This window comes from Podarcis liolepis (assembly GCF_965112155.1).
Source record: "Podarcis liolepis genome assembly, chromosome: 3".
In the NCBI taxonomy this organism is placed as follows: domain Eukaryota; kingdom Metazoa; phylum Chordata; class Lepidosauria; order Squamata; family Lacertidae; genus Podarcis; species Podarcis liolepis.
In genome coordinates, this window is record NC_139557.1 from 89,567,851 (window position 1) to 89,587,886 (window position 20,036).

At 41.4% G+C, this 20,036-nt stretch overlaps 2 protein-coding genes across 4 annotated transcripts in view; one reads left to right on the top strand and one right to left on the bottom strand.

Moving 5' to 3' along the window:
* Positions 1 to 2,951: 2,951 nt before the first annotated feature.
* On the top strand, positions 2,952 to 9,779 carry MRPL33 (mitochondrial ribosomal protein L33; the record flags this gene model as incomplete). The annotated part of the gene is made up of 4 exons (XM_083493934.1): positions 2,952 to 3,093; positions 4,949 to 4,967; positions 7,260 to 7,366; positions 9,473 to 9,779. 4 exons carry the CDS (start codon positions 2,952 to 2,954, stop codon positions 9,520 to 9,522), a joined length of 318 nt encoding a protein of 105 aa, XP_083350060.1. The 3' UTR covers positions 9,523 to 9,779.
* A 549-nt stretch (positions 9,780 to 10,328) lies between these two features.
* Positions 10,329 to 20,036, bottom strand: part of RBKS (ribokinase) — a 70,891-nt gene continuing 61,183 nt past the window's right edge. For all 3 annotated transcript variants that reach the window (XM_083497212.1, XM_083497214.1, XM_083497215.1), the window contains exon 8: positions 10,329 to 10,821. In XM_083497212.1, coding sequence (XP_083353338.1) covers positions 10,648 to 10,821 — 174 coding nt within the window. In that variant the 3' untranslated portion in view covers positions 10,329 to 10,647. The remainder of the gene's footprint in view (positions 10,822 to 20,036) is intronic.

Here is a 20,036-nt window from a genome sequence, read left to right on the forward strand (position 1 = left end):
ACTGGCACTAAAAAAATGCCCTTTAAGTTTCTCTCATGTGTCTTTTGCAGCTTGTGAATGTTGTTAATGCAAGCTAAAATGTAAAAGAGAACCATTTAATTTTAAAGTCAAAAGCACCTTCTAGTCAATGTCAATTTTATATCCACGTTGTCACTAGTCAAAATGCCCTTATGGGGCTACAAAAAAATGTCAGTCTATGATGCCATGTGCTGTGTTCAGAAATGTGCACAAGAAACACATTTGCCTCTATTTAATTATAATGACTTTAAAAGTTCCCAATATGTGGTTTCAAATTACTTGAAACCTGTCAAAGATTAGAGCAGCAGAGGGCAAGAAGGAAAGGTAATAGGGATTGGGAAGAGTTTAGGGATAAATGGTATTGTAGGGAGAAGAGCAGCAATCCATTTGCATATTTTTGAAAGTTTTAAAAGGGGGAAAATCCTGCTTCTTATGGTCCAGTTCTAAGCATGTTTATGCAGAAGCAAACCCACTGAGTTCAGTGAAATTTACTCCCTGGTGTGAACAGAATGACAGCTTTGGGGAGCTGATTGCTGTGCTGCCTGCTCACATTCTGATCCTGCGGTGACATGGAATACACACAGAGGCCAGATATTTGGACAAAAGTATATTTTGTGCATTTCTAAACTCCACAATACAAACACATATGCCATATGTTTCTAAAGTGGCATAAAGGACAGGTGCGTGCGATGTGGAAAATAAAACCACATACCACTCCTAGCTGCTGACACACCCAAAGATCTACTGAGGTTTGGGAAGGTAACATCTCAGTCCACCAAAGTGTAGTAGCACTGGGAGGGGCTGACACCCCTCACCGCACCAATCAGCTGTTGAATGGATAAGGAAGAGTGAATAGAGGAGCTTTGGCCTAGTCTATTTTTGAAGGTTTAAAATATCACTGGACAAAAGATTGTCAAGATCCATTAATAAATAGGTTCCAAGGGCAAAAATCAGACATCTTATTTAAACCTCATATTGGTTACCTCCTGCTGGCAGCTAGGCTGGTGATAGCTAAAGCTTGGAAGGACTTAAAAGGAATATATTTAACTACTGGCTCAATAAAACATTGGAATTGGCTCTTGTTTGAGAAATTTACTAATAAAATGTGCCTAACAAAAAGACAAAGACCTAAAGACCTATTTAAAATACACTGGTATAGCTTTATTACCTCTATGAACAAGGAGGACAATCCTGGATTCTTGAAGACATTCATTTTTTTGGTTGCTTTGAACATTTCTCTTTTCTGCATGCTGACCTTCTCGGGGCTGAATTTTTGTGATGTAATATTCTGCTGTATGCCAGGGGTTATTTTGGTCAAAGTGTGGTATAGGTTTAAAATTCAATAAAAGGTATAAACAAAGTAATAATATAAATTTATACTAACAACAACTAACAGGAATGGACTGAGTTGAGGGAGAAGAGAAGCCTGATGAAGCTGGTGTCTCCAAAGAACCAGCAACGTGACAGACTTCCCATCTCTCTCTCTGCTGCAGTCTGAGGGGCAGATTTCATTCTCTTTGTCTGGATTGATAGTTCCTTGCGTGATCCTGCCTCTCTTTGGGCCTCAATCTGCCCAAAGATCTGAGTCTCTGATGTGGAGAAGCTGTGCTTTCCAGTACAAGTTGGAAGGGTGTACGGATCTTGTGTGTATCACCAGCAGTGGAAAACCACAGAAGGAAATCAGTTAAAAAGTGTGTAGGTCAAAGCAGAGAAACGGGCACTGGCATTTTCAACAACTTCATCTGCCAGCCTCTCATTCTGGCCAAATAATAATAATTGTTAAAGGCTGAGTTACAACAGCAGACATGCTTCCACAGGCTTCAAGCCACATGTTTCCCTCCTCCCATTGTTAGCGCCTGCCTGGGAAATGCAGTTCTTGTATGGTATGGCATGGCTATTTATTATCCCTATTTTTAGGTGCTTCTGCAATACTCAAGGGACACGGGTGGCACTGTGGGTTAAACCACACAGCCTAGGACTTGCCGATCAGAAGGTTGGTGGTTCAAATCCCTGTGACGGGGTGAGCTCCCATTGCTCAGTCCCTGCTCCTGCCAACCTAGCAGTTCGAAAGCACGTCAAAGTGCAAGTAGATAATTAGGTACTGCTCCGGCGGGAAGGTAAACAGCGTTTCCGTGCACTGCTCTGGTTCGCCAGAAGTGGCTTAGTCATGCTTGCCACATGACCCGGAAGATGTACGCTGGCTCCCTCGGCCAGTAAAGCGAGATGAGTGCCACAACCCCAGAGTCGGTCACGACTGGACCTAATGGTCAGGGGTCCCTTTACCTTTTTACAATTCTCAAGGACAGATGCAACCCCACTCTGGGTTTATGCAACCCTAAAGGTGAGTGAGGCAGGGAAGTCTTAGCAAGGCGGATGACGGTCCGACCATGAGATAAAAAGGAGAGACAATTTAGGAAACCGTTCATCATCCTCAACTGTGGACAATGCAGTTCTATGCAGATGGAAGACAAATGACTGGGGCGTCGCAATACAAAGGTCTGCAATCCCCTGCCTTCGACACAAGCTAATCTGGACGGTCATTTACTCAAAACATACAAAGATTACACTATTTATACTGCTCAACACAGAGGCTGTTTGGAGACCCTCAAAGTGAACTGCGGACACAATTTGTCCGGAAGAGCCGTAAAGCGACAACGTCGTGAAGGAGGCGGGAACGGGCCCTAGAAAGCAAGAAGAGGAAACTTAGGGGCGGGGCCAACGCCGGAGCGCGCGCCAATGGGAAGCAAGGAGGAGGAGCTTCATCGAGCCCTTTCGTTTCCCCGCCTCAGGGTGAGCCGGGCGGTGGCTTGGGACCCGGAAGTGGAAACGAGCACGCCCCGGAAGCGCTAAAGGGTGGCGGTCGCTTTGAGGCGGACGGCTGGCTAAGCCTTCGTGGGCGGCGGAGCCCGGCTGTCGTTGTTGCTGCCGCCGCCATGTTTCTGACCGTGGCCAATTGTGAGTGGGCGGGGGAGGCGGCGGGGAAAGGCGGAAGGGCCCTTTGGGGAAACGGCTGCCTGCCGCGCCCCCGGGATGGATGGGCCTGGGCCGAGGCGCCATGGTTCCCGGGGGTATCTGGTTACAGAAAGCGCCGCTACTGGGATGGAGAAGGGTTGGGTGGCCGGGGCTTGTAGTTCCTCACAGTGAGACTTCCTTACCTTTTCAGTACAGTGGTACCTCAGGTTACAGACGCTTCAGGTTACAGACTCCGCTAACCCAGAAATAGTACCTCAGATTAAGAACTTTGCTTCAGGATGAGAACAGAAATCGCGCGGCGGCAGCAGGAGGCCCCATTAGCTAAAGTGGTGTTTCAGGTTAAGTACGGACCTCAGGAACAAATTCGGTAGTTAACCTGAGGTACCACTGTACTTCGCAGGGGTCACTTCGCCTGTGACACTTGATCCAAGGTCACTTGACGATGAAACAGGGCAGCTCGATGCGACCCCTTGTATTACTTTTCCCCGAAAAGCACCTTCGTCTTCCGTTAAATGCTTTCCCCTGCCTTTCCTCCAAACAGCTTGTGTGGTTCTCTCCCGCTCCCTCTCTTTTCCCTCCTTCCCATTTTATCCTCATGACAGTCCAACGGGGAAGGTTAGGCTGAGAATTAATCGGTGGCTGACTCACCCGAGTGGGGATTTGAACATGGCCCCCCAACCTAATTAACATTATCACCCAAATGCAGCACTCGAGCTCCCTGTATTTTAAAAAGGTAGCTATGGTATACGCAATAATAATGTACTGTACTATACACATCAAGGCAAAAGTCTGTAAGCAAGATGCTGACACAGACGGCCGGCGTTCTTTGAAGAACGCTGTATTGCTCACTCAGATGGGCAGCATGCAGTTTCTTCTAAATATCGCAGTGAAGGTAAAGGACCCCTGACAGTTAAGTCCATTAGGCGTTATAAAAAGGAAAACCCAAGTTTGCCATTGAGCATGCTTTGCCAGGGAACCATGGCCAACACTAGCTCCTTGGTGAGTTTTACTGACCTACACATTTTCATGTTCACATGGTGTGTTTTTTAGGCCATACCTAAGAATTTAAGTGTGCCTAGAGCCCTTTAGCCTCATTCACCAGCAGTTGGAAAAAAAATAAGATTGATCTACATAGCACTAATTTCCATCATTTCCCTGTGGTTTTCACAACTAGAGAAAATAGGTTTTATTCATGTTATCCATTGAATGACAGCTTGCTGCAGTTCGTTTTCCACATCAGGATTTTGTTTTGGGATAGATGGAAGTATTATGAATGCAGAGCATGCCTCTTAGTGTCACTGTCTTTCAGCCCAACCTGCTTCACAGGGTTGTTGTGGGGATTAAATGAGGGGGAGGACCATGTATATTACCTTGGGCTCATTGGAGAAAAGGTGGGATATAAATGCAATAAAAATAAATAAATAGAAAGTTAATATGCCTACTGAAAAGTATATATTTTAGCAGGCAAACAGGGACTCTTTCCAGTGAATTGTGTTAGAAGATAGAATAAGAGATTAACGAAGACAAGGCATAAATTGGGGAAGGTCTGAAGCAAAGCTGTGTGGTAGAATGAAATATTTACTCTTAATAGGTGTTGCAGTGCCATCGATGAACCTCCTCAGTGAAAAGAATTAGAATTTCATAGCCCTATTGCTTTAGAAGAGGGATGGGGGAACCTGTGGCTGTCCAGATGTTGGGCTACAACTTGTTATCCTTGGCCCCTGTCCATGCTGATTGAGGATTTAGAGCTTTGGAACCCAGCTTCTGTTCCAGCTTTCTGACCCATCTGCTTCAGATGGAAAAACACTTACACAAACAATTAAACAGTAGTTTGGTGTATCTTTCTGCATTTAGAAATTCATTTAAATAATAAAACAATTTCTCAGCAAGTATAATTTTGATAAGAAACATGATGGTAAAATAATTTCTCTTTTTCTTTCCTGTTCTGCAAAACCAGTGGCCAAGAGCAAATCAAAGTAAGTGAAAACTCCCTACTACTATGGTTGTTTTGCTTAGTGTCCCAGTGCGGTCTTGGTGCTTTTGTCTATGGAGATTGTGGATTTTCTGCAGTAGACTCTTGCTTATCTGTAGACGTGTCACTGCCATTCTTCTACAACTGGAAAGGACTTGTCCACAGAAGATTTCATGTGAGCAATGTGTATGAGGAATTGGGGCCTGATATAGCCTGATAGTGTTGTTTAATAACTCAGTAACAATGTTGCGTGCAAATGATTTTGTTAAACATATTGGCTAGTTAGGCAAGTACCTATTGTAGCAAGATATTTGGGCTTTGAATTGTTTGAGCAAGGTACTGTTCACTTGTGAGTAATAGTGACAATGGACTCATGAGGAATATGCAGTGAAATCTTGAAGCCTGAAGAGAGAAACACAGAATGCTACTGTAGTAAAGTATGAGTTGTATCTGTTTAAGTCATACTCAAGAGTTGGCCCATTGAAATTTGTAAACTTAGTCATGCCTATTGATTTCAGTGGGTCTACACTGACCATGACTTGGGGTAAAATCCTAACACAATTTACCTGAGTAAGTCCCATTGAACACTAGGACTTCCTTCTGATAGGATTGCCCTGTTAATAGGATGCAGCTCTGTGAATTGGGAGTGGTACTCACGACTCTGAAAAACAGGATTTCATGGATCAGAGACAAGTCTAGTTCAGCTTTAAAATTAAGTACAGTCATATCTCGGAAGTTGTACGGAATCCGTTCCGGAAGTCCATCTGTCTTCTAAAATGTTCAGAAACCAAGGCATGGCTTCCAATTGGCTTCAGGAAGCTCCTGCGGCCAATCGGAAGCTGTGACGGATGTTCGGGTTCTAAAGAATATTTGCACACTGGAACAATCACTTCCAGGTTTGTGGCATTTGGGAGCTAAAACGTTCATCTTGCAAGGCGTTTGACTTCCAAGGTATGACTGTATAGTTTGATTGCACTATGCAGTGAGTCTTTCAAATGGTTCAAGACAACCTGGCACTCATAGAAGCACTCTTTTCCATGTTTCAACCGCTTTGAGGTTGTGTTTTTTACAGTTCAGCAGTATATATATTTCATGAAATAAATAATGGCAGTGCTGTCTTGGGTTTCTATTCCCCAATTGAAATTTAATCTGAAGTAACTTCCAAAAACACATTAATAGTTTTTACCATTATTGCCACATCATCAAATTAAAATTTGGAGTAATGACTTCAAGAACAGTTTAGGGCTACTCTCTGTTCGATTTTTGACTCTGTTCGAAGACTAAATGCTTAAGTTATGCTTCGTTTGTTATACCAGTGGTTCAGGCCTATAGAGAGCTCTGCTGTGAAACTATATATGGTAGATCATGAGTACTGCTGCAGAACTCTTACCACTTAAGCTGCTGGGTAAATTCAAGGGAAGATTCCCTCCTTCTGGAAGGAGTGATACTAAAGTTGCTTTTATTTTTGGAGGGCACAAACCCTTGCATACAAATTGCTAATAGGTGGGGATGATGGGGAGAAGTTAAACAGTCTTGTAGAGTTTGAAAAAATCAGCCTTCAGTGGAGCTATTGCTAAGCCCCTGCAGCTCTGAAAATATCCCTCTAATTTTAGTAGTTTAATTAAATTACTAAAATGCATACTTAAAGACAGGTTTTAAGGGAAGAAACTGACCTCAGCCTCAACAGTATCCAAATAAAGGGACTTAATAACAACCACCCATCTGTTGGATGGTGAAAAATCATTTCTGGTTCAGAAGATTAGGTCTGCAATGTTTTACACACTTACCTGTGAGAAAGCCCCATTGAAGTAAATGGGACTTATTTTTGAATAGACATACAAAGGATTGCTCTGTTAAGAGTGTACCTATCTCTGCAGCTACAGCAGGCGCTATGATTCTCCAGTGATCTGACTTCATTCCTAGAGGTGCACTCCATTGTCTCTCAAGTCTGATGTATGCCAACAAGGGGCTTAGCCATGTGGTCATCTTTTTTAGAAAGCACAGCTGTTGTGTGTGTTTTTCAAATGCTGTTTTCGTTTTGTTTTAGTGTAATGAGCAATGAAATAGAGGAATTGTTATCTTTAATATTTATAGCACTAATTGTAGTTTACAGTTTATTAGACAAAATCTTTTGCAAATATAATTACAGTGAAGTTTTGGCAACATGTAACTTTATCTAAACTTAGTAAATAAACTAAAATTATTAATCATGCCTCTAGAAATTATATTATGAATTAAGGTAAAGCAGTAAGAATAAATGGCAGGCAGTAGTTCCACTTTTTGTTTATCGTTCTAGGTATATCCTTGTGCGGATGTTGAGTGAAGCAGGAACAGGTTTTGCTTTCAACATGAAAAGAGGCCGACTTGAAGAAAAGTTAGTTAAATTGAAATACGATCCTATAGGTAAGAAGTTGGGGGATGCTTTACAAGGGGTATAAAATTTTTATCTTAACCACTTATTGAATGTGAATAATATGCATATTCAAATTGTATTCCAAACATTCATCCTTGAAATATCCTGGCAGTTTTAGAAGGAACAGTGGGTCACAGTGTTTTCTTAAAAAATCTCTGAACTGTATAGGATGACAGTGGCAGAGTGTGGAGTGGCACATAACAGTGGATGAAATCAAGACCTGTTCCCAGCTGCGTGAACTCTAGTGCTGCTTTATAAGATGGCTTGAAATGAAAATTATATTACCGTATTTTTTGCACCATAACACTCACTTTTTTCCTCCTAAAAAGTAAGGGGAAATGTCTGTGCGTGTTATGGAGGGAATGCCTACGGGTGGCATGCCTATGGATTTTCCTCCTCTAAAAATTATGTGCGTGTTATGGCCGGGTGCGTGTTATAGAGAGAAAAATACGGTAATTTTTAGTCTTTTTAACCAAAGGTAAAAGTTAAATTTTATATGAAATAGTAGCTTGCTTTTAGAGGATGCTTTTTCAAATGTAAAAAATGTTTTTATTCTTCAGTTTTAAGTGATTGGTGCAATAGCTTCCCTTTTTTCTCTAGGGAAGCTGTAAAAACTGCAAGGATTTTAGCTTTTACTTAATAAAAGAGCATACAGAAGAGTCTAGAACACTTGAATTCACCAGCTTATTTATTGGCTAAAAAGCAAACTGGCCAATTCAGCAGCTTATTTACTAGCTTAAAAGCCACACAGTGGCCTTAAGTGCGCCTGGAAGCTCGTCTTTCCCATTGTTATTCTTTTTTCTAATGATGCACGTGTCTATGTGATAAGTCCAGGAACATGTAAATACACATATTTAGACATTGCAATGACATGTTAAAATGTATTCATTTCACTATCACAGTCAGGAAGATGCTGTGGTGCTGGGAGAGATTTTCAGTGACATAATCCAAATGAGTTAAAATATTAACAGTAGACAGTATTGATCAGCTTTGTAAGTAGAAATTCAGGAGCTGGTCATCTGCCTTGCTCGTTGTGCAACTGCCCCTGCCCTGCTATATTAGACTCAGTATTTAGAGAGTTAGGAACATGCACATTAAAGATGAATAGGAAGATGATGTGAGTATATTTAGCTAGAACGAACTGCAGGTCTCATTGCTTATATAAGGCAATTGAAAAAGCTATTTTAGAAGTTATTATTATTAATTTACATACCACCCTTTATGCGAAGATCCCTGGGCAGTGTACAACATTAAGAACATAATTTACGCAGCATAATAAAATAATAATAATACAGAGCATAACAATACACAACATAAAAATTAAAGAATCATAATAACGGTCCTCCCATATTTAACAAGCCATAGATTATTTAATGTCCAAAGGCTTAAAGAGGAATGTTTTTGCCTGGCACCTAAAGACATGTAATGATGGCACCAGGTGAACCTCGGGGGGGGGGGGGAGAGCATACTACAGACGGGGAGCCACCAGAAAAAGGACCCATTCTTGTATTTTCATCCACCGAACCTCTCAGGGATGGGGGACATAGAGAAGGGCCTCGGATGACGACTGCAGGTCTGGGTCTGTTAATATGGGGAGAGGCTCAGGGATTGAGGTCTTGAACTATGTAAGGTTTTATAGCACCAGCACTTTGAATTGGGCCCAGAAACTAATTGGCAGCCAGGATTGGCATTATATTCTCAAACCGTCTTGTTCTGGTGAGCAACTTGGCCTTCAAATTTTGCACCAGCTGAAGCTTCCAAACCATTTTAAGAGGCAGCCCCAAGTACGTCAGTGATGTAAACTGGACTAGAATTGTAAACAGAGACTATGTTTTCTTCCTTGTTTTAAAAGGAGACAATAGTAAAATTCTGTTTTTCCCCCATGCAGTGTTCTAATTCATAAGAACAGATACACACCTGTATTTGTGACTGCTCTGCTGCTGTTTTTGTAAACTGTGGTGTTGATTATTCATGCTTCCAAAAAAGCAAGATACATGGCAAGATACACATGACTGAGCTGGTCAGTGGTTAGGTATGTAGGTTTGATAAAGCCTTTTCAAAACCTAAACTAACTTTCTTTCATTTTCTGTCTATAGTTAAACAGCGTGTCCTCTTCAAAGAGCTGAAAAAGGTCCGTTCCCTGTAGACAACAACAGGCAAAAATGATTGATTCATACACAAGGCACACTCATAGGAGGAAATGCTAGCCCCATAGTGTTCTCAGAAAGGAGAGGAAATGGACTGAGATGGCTGTCTCCTGTAATTTGAAGACCATTGTGAAAGAGAACAATGTAGAAAAAGAAAGTTTTTTGTGTCTAGCCATGGATCATCTTAAGCAGCAACATATTTATAGTTAATTTTACAGCTCTCAATTTATAAAAATAAAAATAAAATTCCCTTGTCTCTGTGTGTTTCATTTCAACACCACTGTGGAACTGCCTGCAGTCTTGAAATGCTTGTTTCACATAGCAATAATATTAAAACTTCTAGTAGGACCTTAGTCGAACAGTTTCCAAAGTTTTCTTAGGCATCCAACCACAGAAGGCACACAAATAATCAGCAGCCAACTTCAAGGGGATGTTCCTTTACAGCTACAGCTTACTGGGTACATAATTACATCCCAGCATCTTGTCATACTTGAAAATGTTTCCAGTGAAACCACTATTAAATTCAACTTCATTGAAGGCTTTTTTTGGAACAGCTAATTAATTTTGCCTAAAGCAGCCATTCCAAATATATATATATATACTTGACAGACAGAGCGAGCTGCTACAATACTCCATTGCCTGGTCAGCTAGCCTTTCGTTAAGTATTTGTTGTGCTAGCAGGTCCAGTGTAAACACTGAACAACATTGTTTCTAAATTTATCAGCTGTGTTTTCCAACAAAGAAAATTCGGTTACCTAAGAAGTTTTAGTCTTAAAAAAAAAACTTGCCATTTTGAGATCACAACTTCAGAAATTATTTTGTGAAACATTTATTATAATTAAGGCATCATAACAACATCAAACCAAACTGCATCTCTTCACATCCCTTAACTGAGGAATGGGAGTGTCTCATTCACAGATCTGAAGTCAAGTATTTCACAGCGTCCTGGAAAGACCCTGCAGTGAATGGTACCCTGCACACCTTATTAGGGGCCAGGACCTACATATAAGAATGTGTTCGATACAGTTGTCTCCTTTCAGATATATGTAGAAATTGTTGAAATTATACATTATCTTACAAATTGAAAATTAGTGGACCACCATTGTGACAGTGCAGTGGGCAGGTTAGAATAGGTCTTGGGGCAAGTCCTTTCTATAGGGATAGGAAGCCTGTGTCCCTGTTGCTTGGACACTAATCATCGCAATGAAATTACTGTTCCGCAGCATTTCTTCTAGAGGCAGGTTGGGATAGTAAGCCAGGTAGAAAGCCAGTGCCCCCACAAAGCTGTCGCCTGCTCCCTGAAAGAGACAAACCAAAGTTACTGCTCCTTCAAACGTAGTTAAATAGAAAGTCCTGCAAAGGAAAACAGTTTGCCTAAACAAATAAGTATTTTCATGAAATCTGAGTTTGAATATACATTTAAATTCGGATTTTATGAAAATACATTTATGTACATGTGTGCTCTGCAGTGAATGGCTAGAATTTGGTGACATATAAACAGTGATTACTGTAATTACAGTAATCTTGGATTACTATTTTCAGACACTTTTGAATATTATTATATTTATTTATTTATACCCCACCCATCTGGCTGGGTTTCCACAGCTACCCTGGGCGGCTTCCAACAGAATATTACAACACAATACAATACAGCACAATACAATACAATACAATACTCTATTAAACATTAAAAGCTTCCCTAAACAGAGCTGCCTTCAGATGCCTTCTAAAAATCTGGGAGTTGTTTTTCTCTTTGACATCTGGTGGGAGGGTGTTTATTTCCCTACCTTAAGAACACAGAAGTAAATGTTGACTCTCATGTATAAGTGACTTACCGTAAATTCACTGGTATATTTCTGAGCTTGTGGACATGGAGAATAAAGTGATCAGTAGCTGCTACCCATGACGGCTATGTGACAAAATTACAAGTATTCTTTCTCCTATTCTGATGGATTGGCTTATTCTATGTTATACAATTCTCATAAATGTTTTATAAATCGTAATAAAGTTTCAACCTCTGATTACATATTAAAATACTGTAACTCAACAGCCTTGTGCCTGAGACCCACCTCCTGCTACAATAAGAAATGAAGTCTATCCATCTATTCATAAGATGATGTTGTCTTTGTTTGCCTCCCTTACTTCTAAGATAATGAAAATAAAAAAATTCCTTCCAGTAGCACCTTAAAGACCAACTAAGTTAGTTCTTGGTATGAGCTTTCGTGTGCATGCACACTTATTCAGATACACTGAAACAGAAGTTGCCAGATCCTTCTATATAAGAAGGATCTGGCAACTTCTGTTTCAGTGTATCTGAATAAGTGTGCATGCACACGAAAACTCATACCAAGAACTAACTTAGTTGGTCTTTAAGGTGCTACTGGAAGGAATTTTTTTATTTTGACTATGGCAGACCAACACGGCTACCTATCTGTTCTAAGATAATGAGTTAACCTAGCCATTGTAACAAGTTCTCCTACTTTAATAGAGAGGGTAGTAGGTTGTCTCCACTTTTTTGCACAGAGAATTCTTGCTGCTCCTAACCTGTAAGAAATTGTTCACATTCGGATTGTAAAGATGCCTTCACATACACCAATAGTAATAAAAGATGCAGTGGAATGTGCTACTGAAAAATTTCATATGCTTGTCTTTTTCCTTAGTTACGTTACTATCACGTATGAAAAAGAAAGTTAATTTTTTGAATTTTCAGCAAGTTGCGAGAACAGGCTGCTGGACTAGGTGGGGGGGTTTTTTAGTCTGATCCAGCAGGGCTCTCCTTATGTATTATGTTCTTATTCACAAAATTTTGTGTCAAATGATCACCATTCATTGAACATTCATTCTCCAAACTGCGGTACAAATCTGCAAGGTATAATATGAGTAGCAAGGAAAAATATGAAACAGTGGCTTAGTGAAAAGATTAGCAACCTCTCACATTAGTGGCATCTGTACAAGATTAGACTTCAAGGTGCTTTAAGGAGAAGCAATACAAACACAAACGTATTTCAGACTTCAAACTTGTAACAACCCACATTCCCCTGGTTACTTTCTAGGAGTCATCCTTAGTCTTTAAAGTTCTGCAGCCCAATGTATTAATACGAGCCTTCCCACCCACCCACCCACCCACCAAGTTTGTAGCAGAAGTGCCTTCATCCTGCTTTCCATATGTAGTTCTTTAATTCTGAAATCCAGCTGTGCTTCTGTACAGCTGCGGGTTCTAAAAGGCTGTTTGATGCACTTCTGCTTCCTTCAGTTTATACAGCTGGAAATGTAAGCCCTGTGCTGGCTGCCTCCTGTCCCTACTAGCACTCATTGATGCGGCAGCAAAAAAGAAAACCTAATGCTATTCCAGGTTGCATCAACAGAAATAGAGTGTCCAGATCAGGGGAAGTAATAGCAGTAATCTATTCTGCCTTGGTCAGACCACACCTGGAGTACTGTGTCCAGTTTGGGGTGACACAATTTAAGAAGAATATTGGCAAGCTAGAATGTGTGACCAAGATGATCAAGATGAACCAAGGCTTATGAGAAAGGGTTGAGGTAGTTGGGTATGTTTAGCCTGGAAAAGAGGAGAGTGAGAGGAGATATGATCGCCATCTTCAAATGTCTAAAAGGGCTGTAACGTGGAAGATGGAATAAGCTTGTTTTCTCCTACTCTGGAGGGTAGGACCCAAACCAATGGCTTCAAGTTACAAGAAAGGAGACTCCGACTAAACATCAGGAAGAACTTTCTGATGCTAAGAGCTGTTCGACAGTAGAATGGACTACCTTGGAAGGTGGTGGGCTCTCCTTCCTTGGAGGTTTTTAAGCAGAGGTTGGATAGCAATCTGCCATGGATGCTTTAGTTGAGATTCCTCCATTGCAGGGGTTGGACTAGATGACCCTTTGGATCCCTTCAATGAATGCACTCTGCTGGGCTGCCACAACCCTTGCGTCTGAGGGTCATGGAACTACCAAGGCACCCTCCACCGATCTTATAATCAGGGAAGGGGAAGGAGGCGAAGTTTTAGTTCCAGCCTATGGGTCTCGAAGCCTGGGCAAGTAGCAGACAGGCTACATAAATAAACCCCCAACAATTCTTGCTTTTCATCCTCAACTTGCATGATATTACCTCTTAGAACTTTTTGATTTGTTGTCATATTATAATGCTGTGTTGACACTTGTAACCAAATGTAGAAAACGCTTGTGTTAACACTTGGGAACTGCTTAGTCAGAATTTGTCCACAACCTTTCTGCTGAAGAAACAGAGATGCTTGAGTGGGTGGAAAACCCATTTGCAGCTGATGCCACAAAGTTGTTTTTATCTGTTCAAAAGGAACAGGTTATCAAATAGCCATGTGATTTGACCTTCAAAGACAATTCTTTTTGGAAGTGAGGTTTTCTGAATTTTGGCTTCTTTTTACACACATACACACACAGAGAGAACTTAGTTACTATTGAGTAGCCTGAGCTTGTGGCTTAAGAAATGCTTGTGCTTTCATTTGGTGGTACAGATTTTTGAGAAGCAGGTTTTTCTGCAGAGACTGCTATGAAGATGAAATAAAAGGCTATGTATCAATAATGATCTGAGGCTATGCCTGACAACCATCAAACCCTACACATTGCCAAAAAGCAAGCTCAGCCATCCCGCTAACACTTGCCCAAATTGGCTTTATTGTGGAAAAACTATTTTGAATATTCAGTTTGTTATATTTAACACCACTTGTATAACCATATTTTTTGGACCAGATTTTTATAACTTAGGAAGCAATATCTTGCAATTAGAAGAGTGGTATTCTTACATTCCCATTAAAAACTGTTAATAACTTTCTAAGTACTATAAATAGTTCAACGAATTCTACTTTAATAGAGGCGTTAAGTAAATTCGGATGCCTTGGGTAATGGTTATAAATAGGCAAACTTACATTTAAGATGCATGAAACTGACAGCTGCTGAAGACTAAAAGTCCCAAATTCATGTGATAATAGAATGATGGGTCACCGTGCCAAGCAAATTTGGACAGTGGGAGCCACTGTTTTATTTAACCCTCCACGAAAACCTGATCCACAATCCACTAACACAGGAGTGGGGAACCTCAGACCCAGGGGCAAAATGCAGCCCTAGCAGGCCTCTGGGTAGCCTTTGGGGCTCTTTCCAGGCTGCACCCTCTCATCAACCCTGCTTCGGGCCGTGAGTGTTTTTGCCTGTGTTTTGGAATGTGTCCTCGCAGTCTAATAATGCTTCTTGCTTACTTGGATGGAGGTTAGAGACGGGTGGGTGTATAGGACGATTGCCCAGAAGCAAATGTGGCCCTTGGGGTGAAAAACCTTCTGCAGCCTTGCAACAACAAATCCCACTGAGTCCAATGGTTATGTTCTAAGCATGACCAAGGCCCCATCTGCAATGTATCATACTACAGTGGTACCTCGGGTTAAGTACTTAATTCGTTCCGGAGGTCCGTTCTTTACCTGAAACTGTTCTTAACCTGAAGCACTACTTTAGCTAATGGGGCCTCCCCCAGCCGCTGCGCAATTTCTGTTCTCATCCTGAAGCAAAGTTCTTAACCCGAGGTACTATTTCTGGGTTAGCAGAATCTGTAACCTGAAGCGTATGTAACCTGAAGCGTATGTAACCCGAGGTACCACTGTGCTTTGAACAGTCACGGCTTTCCCCAAAGGATCCTGGGAAATGTAGTTTGTGAAGGGTGTTGAGAATTGTTGGGAGACACCTATTTCCCTCACCATTTCTGGAATTCCCTGAGAATTCTGCTTGGAGTCGTGGGGTGCAGATAGGCACCCTGACATTTCCCTGTGGGGGAAAGCCCAATATGCCTGTGCTTTTAAAATGAAAGTGCAGTTTATAAAGATGTGTACAGAGAGAAATTATTCTCTGTCTCAAAAAAACAGCTGGATTTTCACACCAAGATTCCTTGGCAGCAAGTTCAAGACTGACGAAAGGGAATTTTTGGAAACCACAAAATTATGGAATGCATTTCCCACAAGATTTGCTGGTGGCCACTTGCTTAGCTGCAATTTATTTATTTTTTTAAAAAAGGCGTAGACAAAATCATAAAGGGCAATCTCTAGCAAAATCTTATTTAGTCACTGCAGCTAAGAATGGATCCCTCATATACAGAGACAATCTCTCTCCCATGTTAAGGGGGTGGGGTGGGGGCACTTTTTATTTTCCTGCTCTTATTTGGCAATAAGAGTAGTAGTAGCTGTATTTTATTTCCTGCTGCAGCTTTAGCGTCAACTTGTAAGGGATGTTTTAACTTTGTTGCCAGCCATTTTGAGCTCTTTGGAGGAAAGGGATGGCAAATATGTTTTAAATAAAATAAAATAAAATCCCACCTTCTTTCTCAGTTACTCTGGAGAGGTGATGTCTTTCCTAATGGCCTCAAATCAATACCGGCACAAAATGTTGGTCAGCCTTATACAGAGTCAGACTTTTGGTCCATCTATCTCTCTTCTTCTTTGGTGATCACTCGTAGCCTAGTAAAATTGTCTTCCATAAATACGGTTTTAACAATGAGTCCATAAGTGACTGTGGAGGCCAATTCTGGATCATCCACACGTCCTTCCACAGTGGGGACATTGGTTACCGGGCGGGAGCTGATCACGGTGTGGATTTGCCCAACGTGCCTTCCTCTTAGCACATCTCTCCCTTCCTTCCTGAGTTCGAGCGTCTTCAAAGCCCATGACACCTTTGGTAAAGGCTGTTCTACAGTTGGAGCGCTAACAAGGCAAGTGTTTCCCAATTATTGGTGTTTATACTACATTTAAAAAATTTGCCTTGAGACAGTCTTTAAATCGCTTTTGTTGAGCACCAGCATTATGCTTTCCATTTTTAAGTGCGGAATAGAGTAGTTGCTTTGGAAGACTAATCAGGCATCCACACAACATGATCAGTCCAATGAAGTTGATGTTGAAGAATCATTGCTTCAACACTGGTGACCTTTGGTTCTTCCAGTACACTGATATTAGTTCGCCTGTCTTCCCACTATTGCCTGCTACACTGGCTGCCACTGGCTCTCCACAGTTACAGAGACGGATCTCTCCCAGCCCTATCTGAAGATGCTGATGATTGAACCTGGGACCCTTCTGCAGGCAAAACAGATGCTCTACCACTGAGCTATGGCCCTCCCTTCATTAAAGGTTAAAGGAAAATACTTCTTCACGCAGCACATATGGAACTTGCTCCACAGGAAACGGTGACAGCCACAAGCCTTTCAAAGAGGGTTAGACTAATTCATGGGAGAGAGGGCTCTTGATGGCTACTAGCTATGATGGCCCTGCTCTGCCTTCATGGTTGTAGGCAGCAGTGCTCCTGAATAGCAGTGGCTGGAAAACACAGGAGAGGAGAATGCTCTTCTGCTCAATCCTGCTTGTGGGTTTCTCATGGGCATCTGGTTAGCCGGGATGCTGGACTAGATGGGCCAGTGGCCGGATCCAGCAGTCTCTTCTTACTTCCCCCTGAAGGTGAGGTAAGGTGATCTTTGGCTTCGCTGTCTAATGGGCACACAGCCTTTTGGCTTTTCAGAATTCTGAAATGTTAGGCGGAATAAACTTGTGAGGGACAAAGCTGAGTGAACTCGAACATGTATCAACTGCAAATATAACGGGTTAGTCAGTGGCTCATGAAGCCATGATGGCTTTATATAACAGTCTAAGAAGCTCTTTAAGGACAAGTGCATTATAACAGGAAATAGTCTTATGGGACAGCCTTACTTCCCCTCTGTGAAGAACTTGCCAGCCAGTCCACTTTAAAAATAAAAGGATATTCTTCATTGTACAAAATAAAACACTTTGCCAAAAGGACACTTTGGACTGCAAAGATAAGGGTATGCTACACGTTCCCTCAACAACAACACTCAAGCCAGCAGTGGCAACCTCTGCCAACCTCTTTTTCTGAGTTATTTCCTCTTAGGGAAGAGTCATTGTGCAAATCTCTAATAATATTCATCAGCCGTTTAAAAAAGAATATGGAACTGGAATCCAGAAGTGTGAAATCAATGTGCAAGTCAAATTCTGCTCTGGTGACCCCAATTGTCGATTTAGGTACTTTTTCTGCTTTGTCGGACTAATTGCATTTAAAATGATAGCAAATGCTGAAAGGGATGAAATATATTTAAAGACATCAAGGGAAAATGACAGCTTTAACAAAGTGATGTAATAAAGTCATGGACAAGACCAGAGCCACTGCACTCAGTGGAAAATGCAGCAGAAAAAAAAGAAAGGAAATTTACTTTAAATGGTACTGTTCTATCCTTTCTGCGTCCATGTGTGTTCACGGTTAAAGACGGGAAAAGTTGGCTTTGATGGGAGTGACCAGCAGACAAGAGAGGGATACAATTAGTTCCAGTGTCTCTCCCCCAACAAATACAAATGTGTGTGTTTGTAATGGCAGTTAAACACTTGCATGTAAAGTGTAGCCTGGGTATCAGATCTGGAAGTCAGATCAATGGGAAACACTGCTAATTGCAGTTTTTCCAGAGAAGAGCAGTACAGGCACATAATCTAGCTTCCTCAGAAGCACACTTTTATTTTTATTTTTATAATGTACACTTTTAGACTTTTCGGCTCTGGAGAAATGGTTGAAAGTTGTGGGGCAATGACTAAAACAGGAATGGGGGCACTTCCCCCATGATGGTTCACCTTCCAAGCGTCACTTGGCAGTGGCAGTGGGGGTCAGAGGCAAGAGCAGCCAGAGCAACAAATGTAAAATTTAGCTTTGTGCAGTAGACTAGTTTCTACACACAATCACACACCCCTCTTTATCTTCCATCCAGACAAGCGGGAGGCATCATCGCGGTCCAAGGGTGCAATTCTAGTCAGGCAAAAACAACTGGGCGCAAAGTAGGGCCTGTGAAGGCTGTGGCCTGAGGAGAATTCTGAGGATCAGGCTGAGAGGCCTGGTCGACCACATTTGACTCCCAGCCCTGAGGTGGCCTACCCTGGCCTAAAACTTTTGAACCCAGAGGCGTGGCTGAAGCTGGTTTCTGATGGGGCTCCAGTGCCCTGCAGAGCTTTTCCCATCCCCAAATATCAGAAGATATCGTGCAAAAGTTTGCGCCTTGTCTAACTTTGCATCATTTATTCTCATTATGTATTTTATCACACATACAGTATTTTGACTACATGGGTGCTGGTTGTTGTTTTTAGTAGCACAAACAACTTTAGATCAGAGTTTGCACTGTTCAGTATTTCCAGTGGCAGGTTTCCCTGAATAACGAAAAAATAGATATTTTGGGAAGGCTGACATAGTATGGTGGAATGGAGATTAAATCCACAACACCACCATGTTTTGTTGGTCTCCTGTAGCTGTATGTCCTTGTGCTCTTTCACCACTTAGTTCCTTACTTTTAAAGCATTCCCAGTATAGGCTTGTGTAGTTTCATAGCCAAAGGACCCAAGGAAAGTGCCCATAAATTATGTTTCAACTTGTTTCATTCCTCAACAGTAGAAGGTAAAACATGCATCTGGTCTGTTTCAATTCTGACAATCCGCTTCTCAATTTTTCTTTCAATGGCCTCGGACAACAGCTCTTCTCCCTCTTTTTGTTCCTTGCTGTTCTCTCATTCTTTTCTTCAGTTCCTTTAACCTCTTCTTTTTTGCTTTTCAGTCACTGATATCCTTATATTTGCGATAGCAAAATTCTGTATTACTACTCACAGAGTTTATTATGCTTATTTTTGAATCTCTGCAGTACCTGTCATTCCACCCAATTTTCTAGCATCTGCAAATATGACATACATATCTTTACTCCAAGTGATTCATGCCAACATCAAACTACATTGAATCTTCAATAAAACAGTTGAGAATAACTTCCTGCCAATTGATATTGATCCATGTGACCGCTTACAAGCTTGGTGTGATCTGTTCTAAATGCACCACAGATAGATGTTTTGGACTACAAATCCCATCAGCCCCAGGCACCACAGACATAATTTTACTTTTCATGTTTTCCCCCCTACCTACAGGTTGCTGGAGATCTATCTATCTTTCAAGAGCTCACAATGTTATATATTTTATTGACTTCAGATGGGTTCAAATACAGTCAAATATTTGGATTTCTGTTAGAACTCCACAGTTAGGCAGCTACTACATTGTCCTTCATGTCTGTGAAGGGCATGTATATCAGTCAGACACAACCAGACCATGGACTGTTGCTAGGAAAGTATGCTAGTGCAATACTTTGCATCAATCCTCAGGAATTTGTACCCACTTCCTGACAGATTTCCTGATGGGTTATTTGCAAACGATTAAATGGTGCTGACTGTTAACCCCATGCATTCCTGAGAGATGAGCCCAGATAGAGTGTCTTGAAAACATCCTACTCCACAAAGCCATTCAAGATCAAAGCAGAACAGGGATCTGGAGAGTTATCTAGCTTGTGGTGTACCTTGCAAAAGAACTAAAGAGATACACAACTATCAATCCTAGGCAATCTCTCCCCTCCCTTCTGTACATTGACCTAAAAAGAGCTCTGTAGCCTGATAATTCTTGTAATCTCTGTAACACTTTGCATTCTC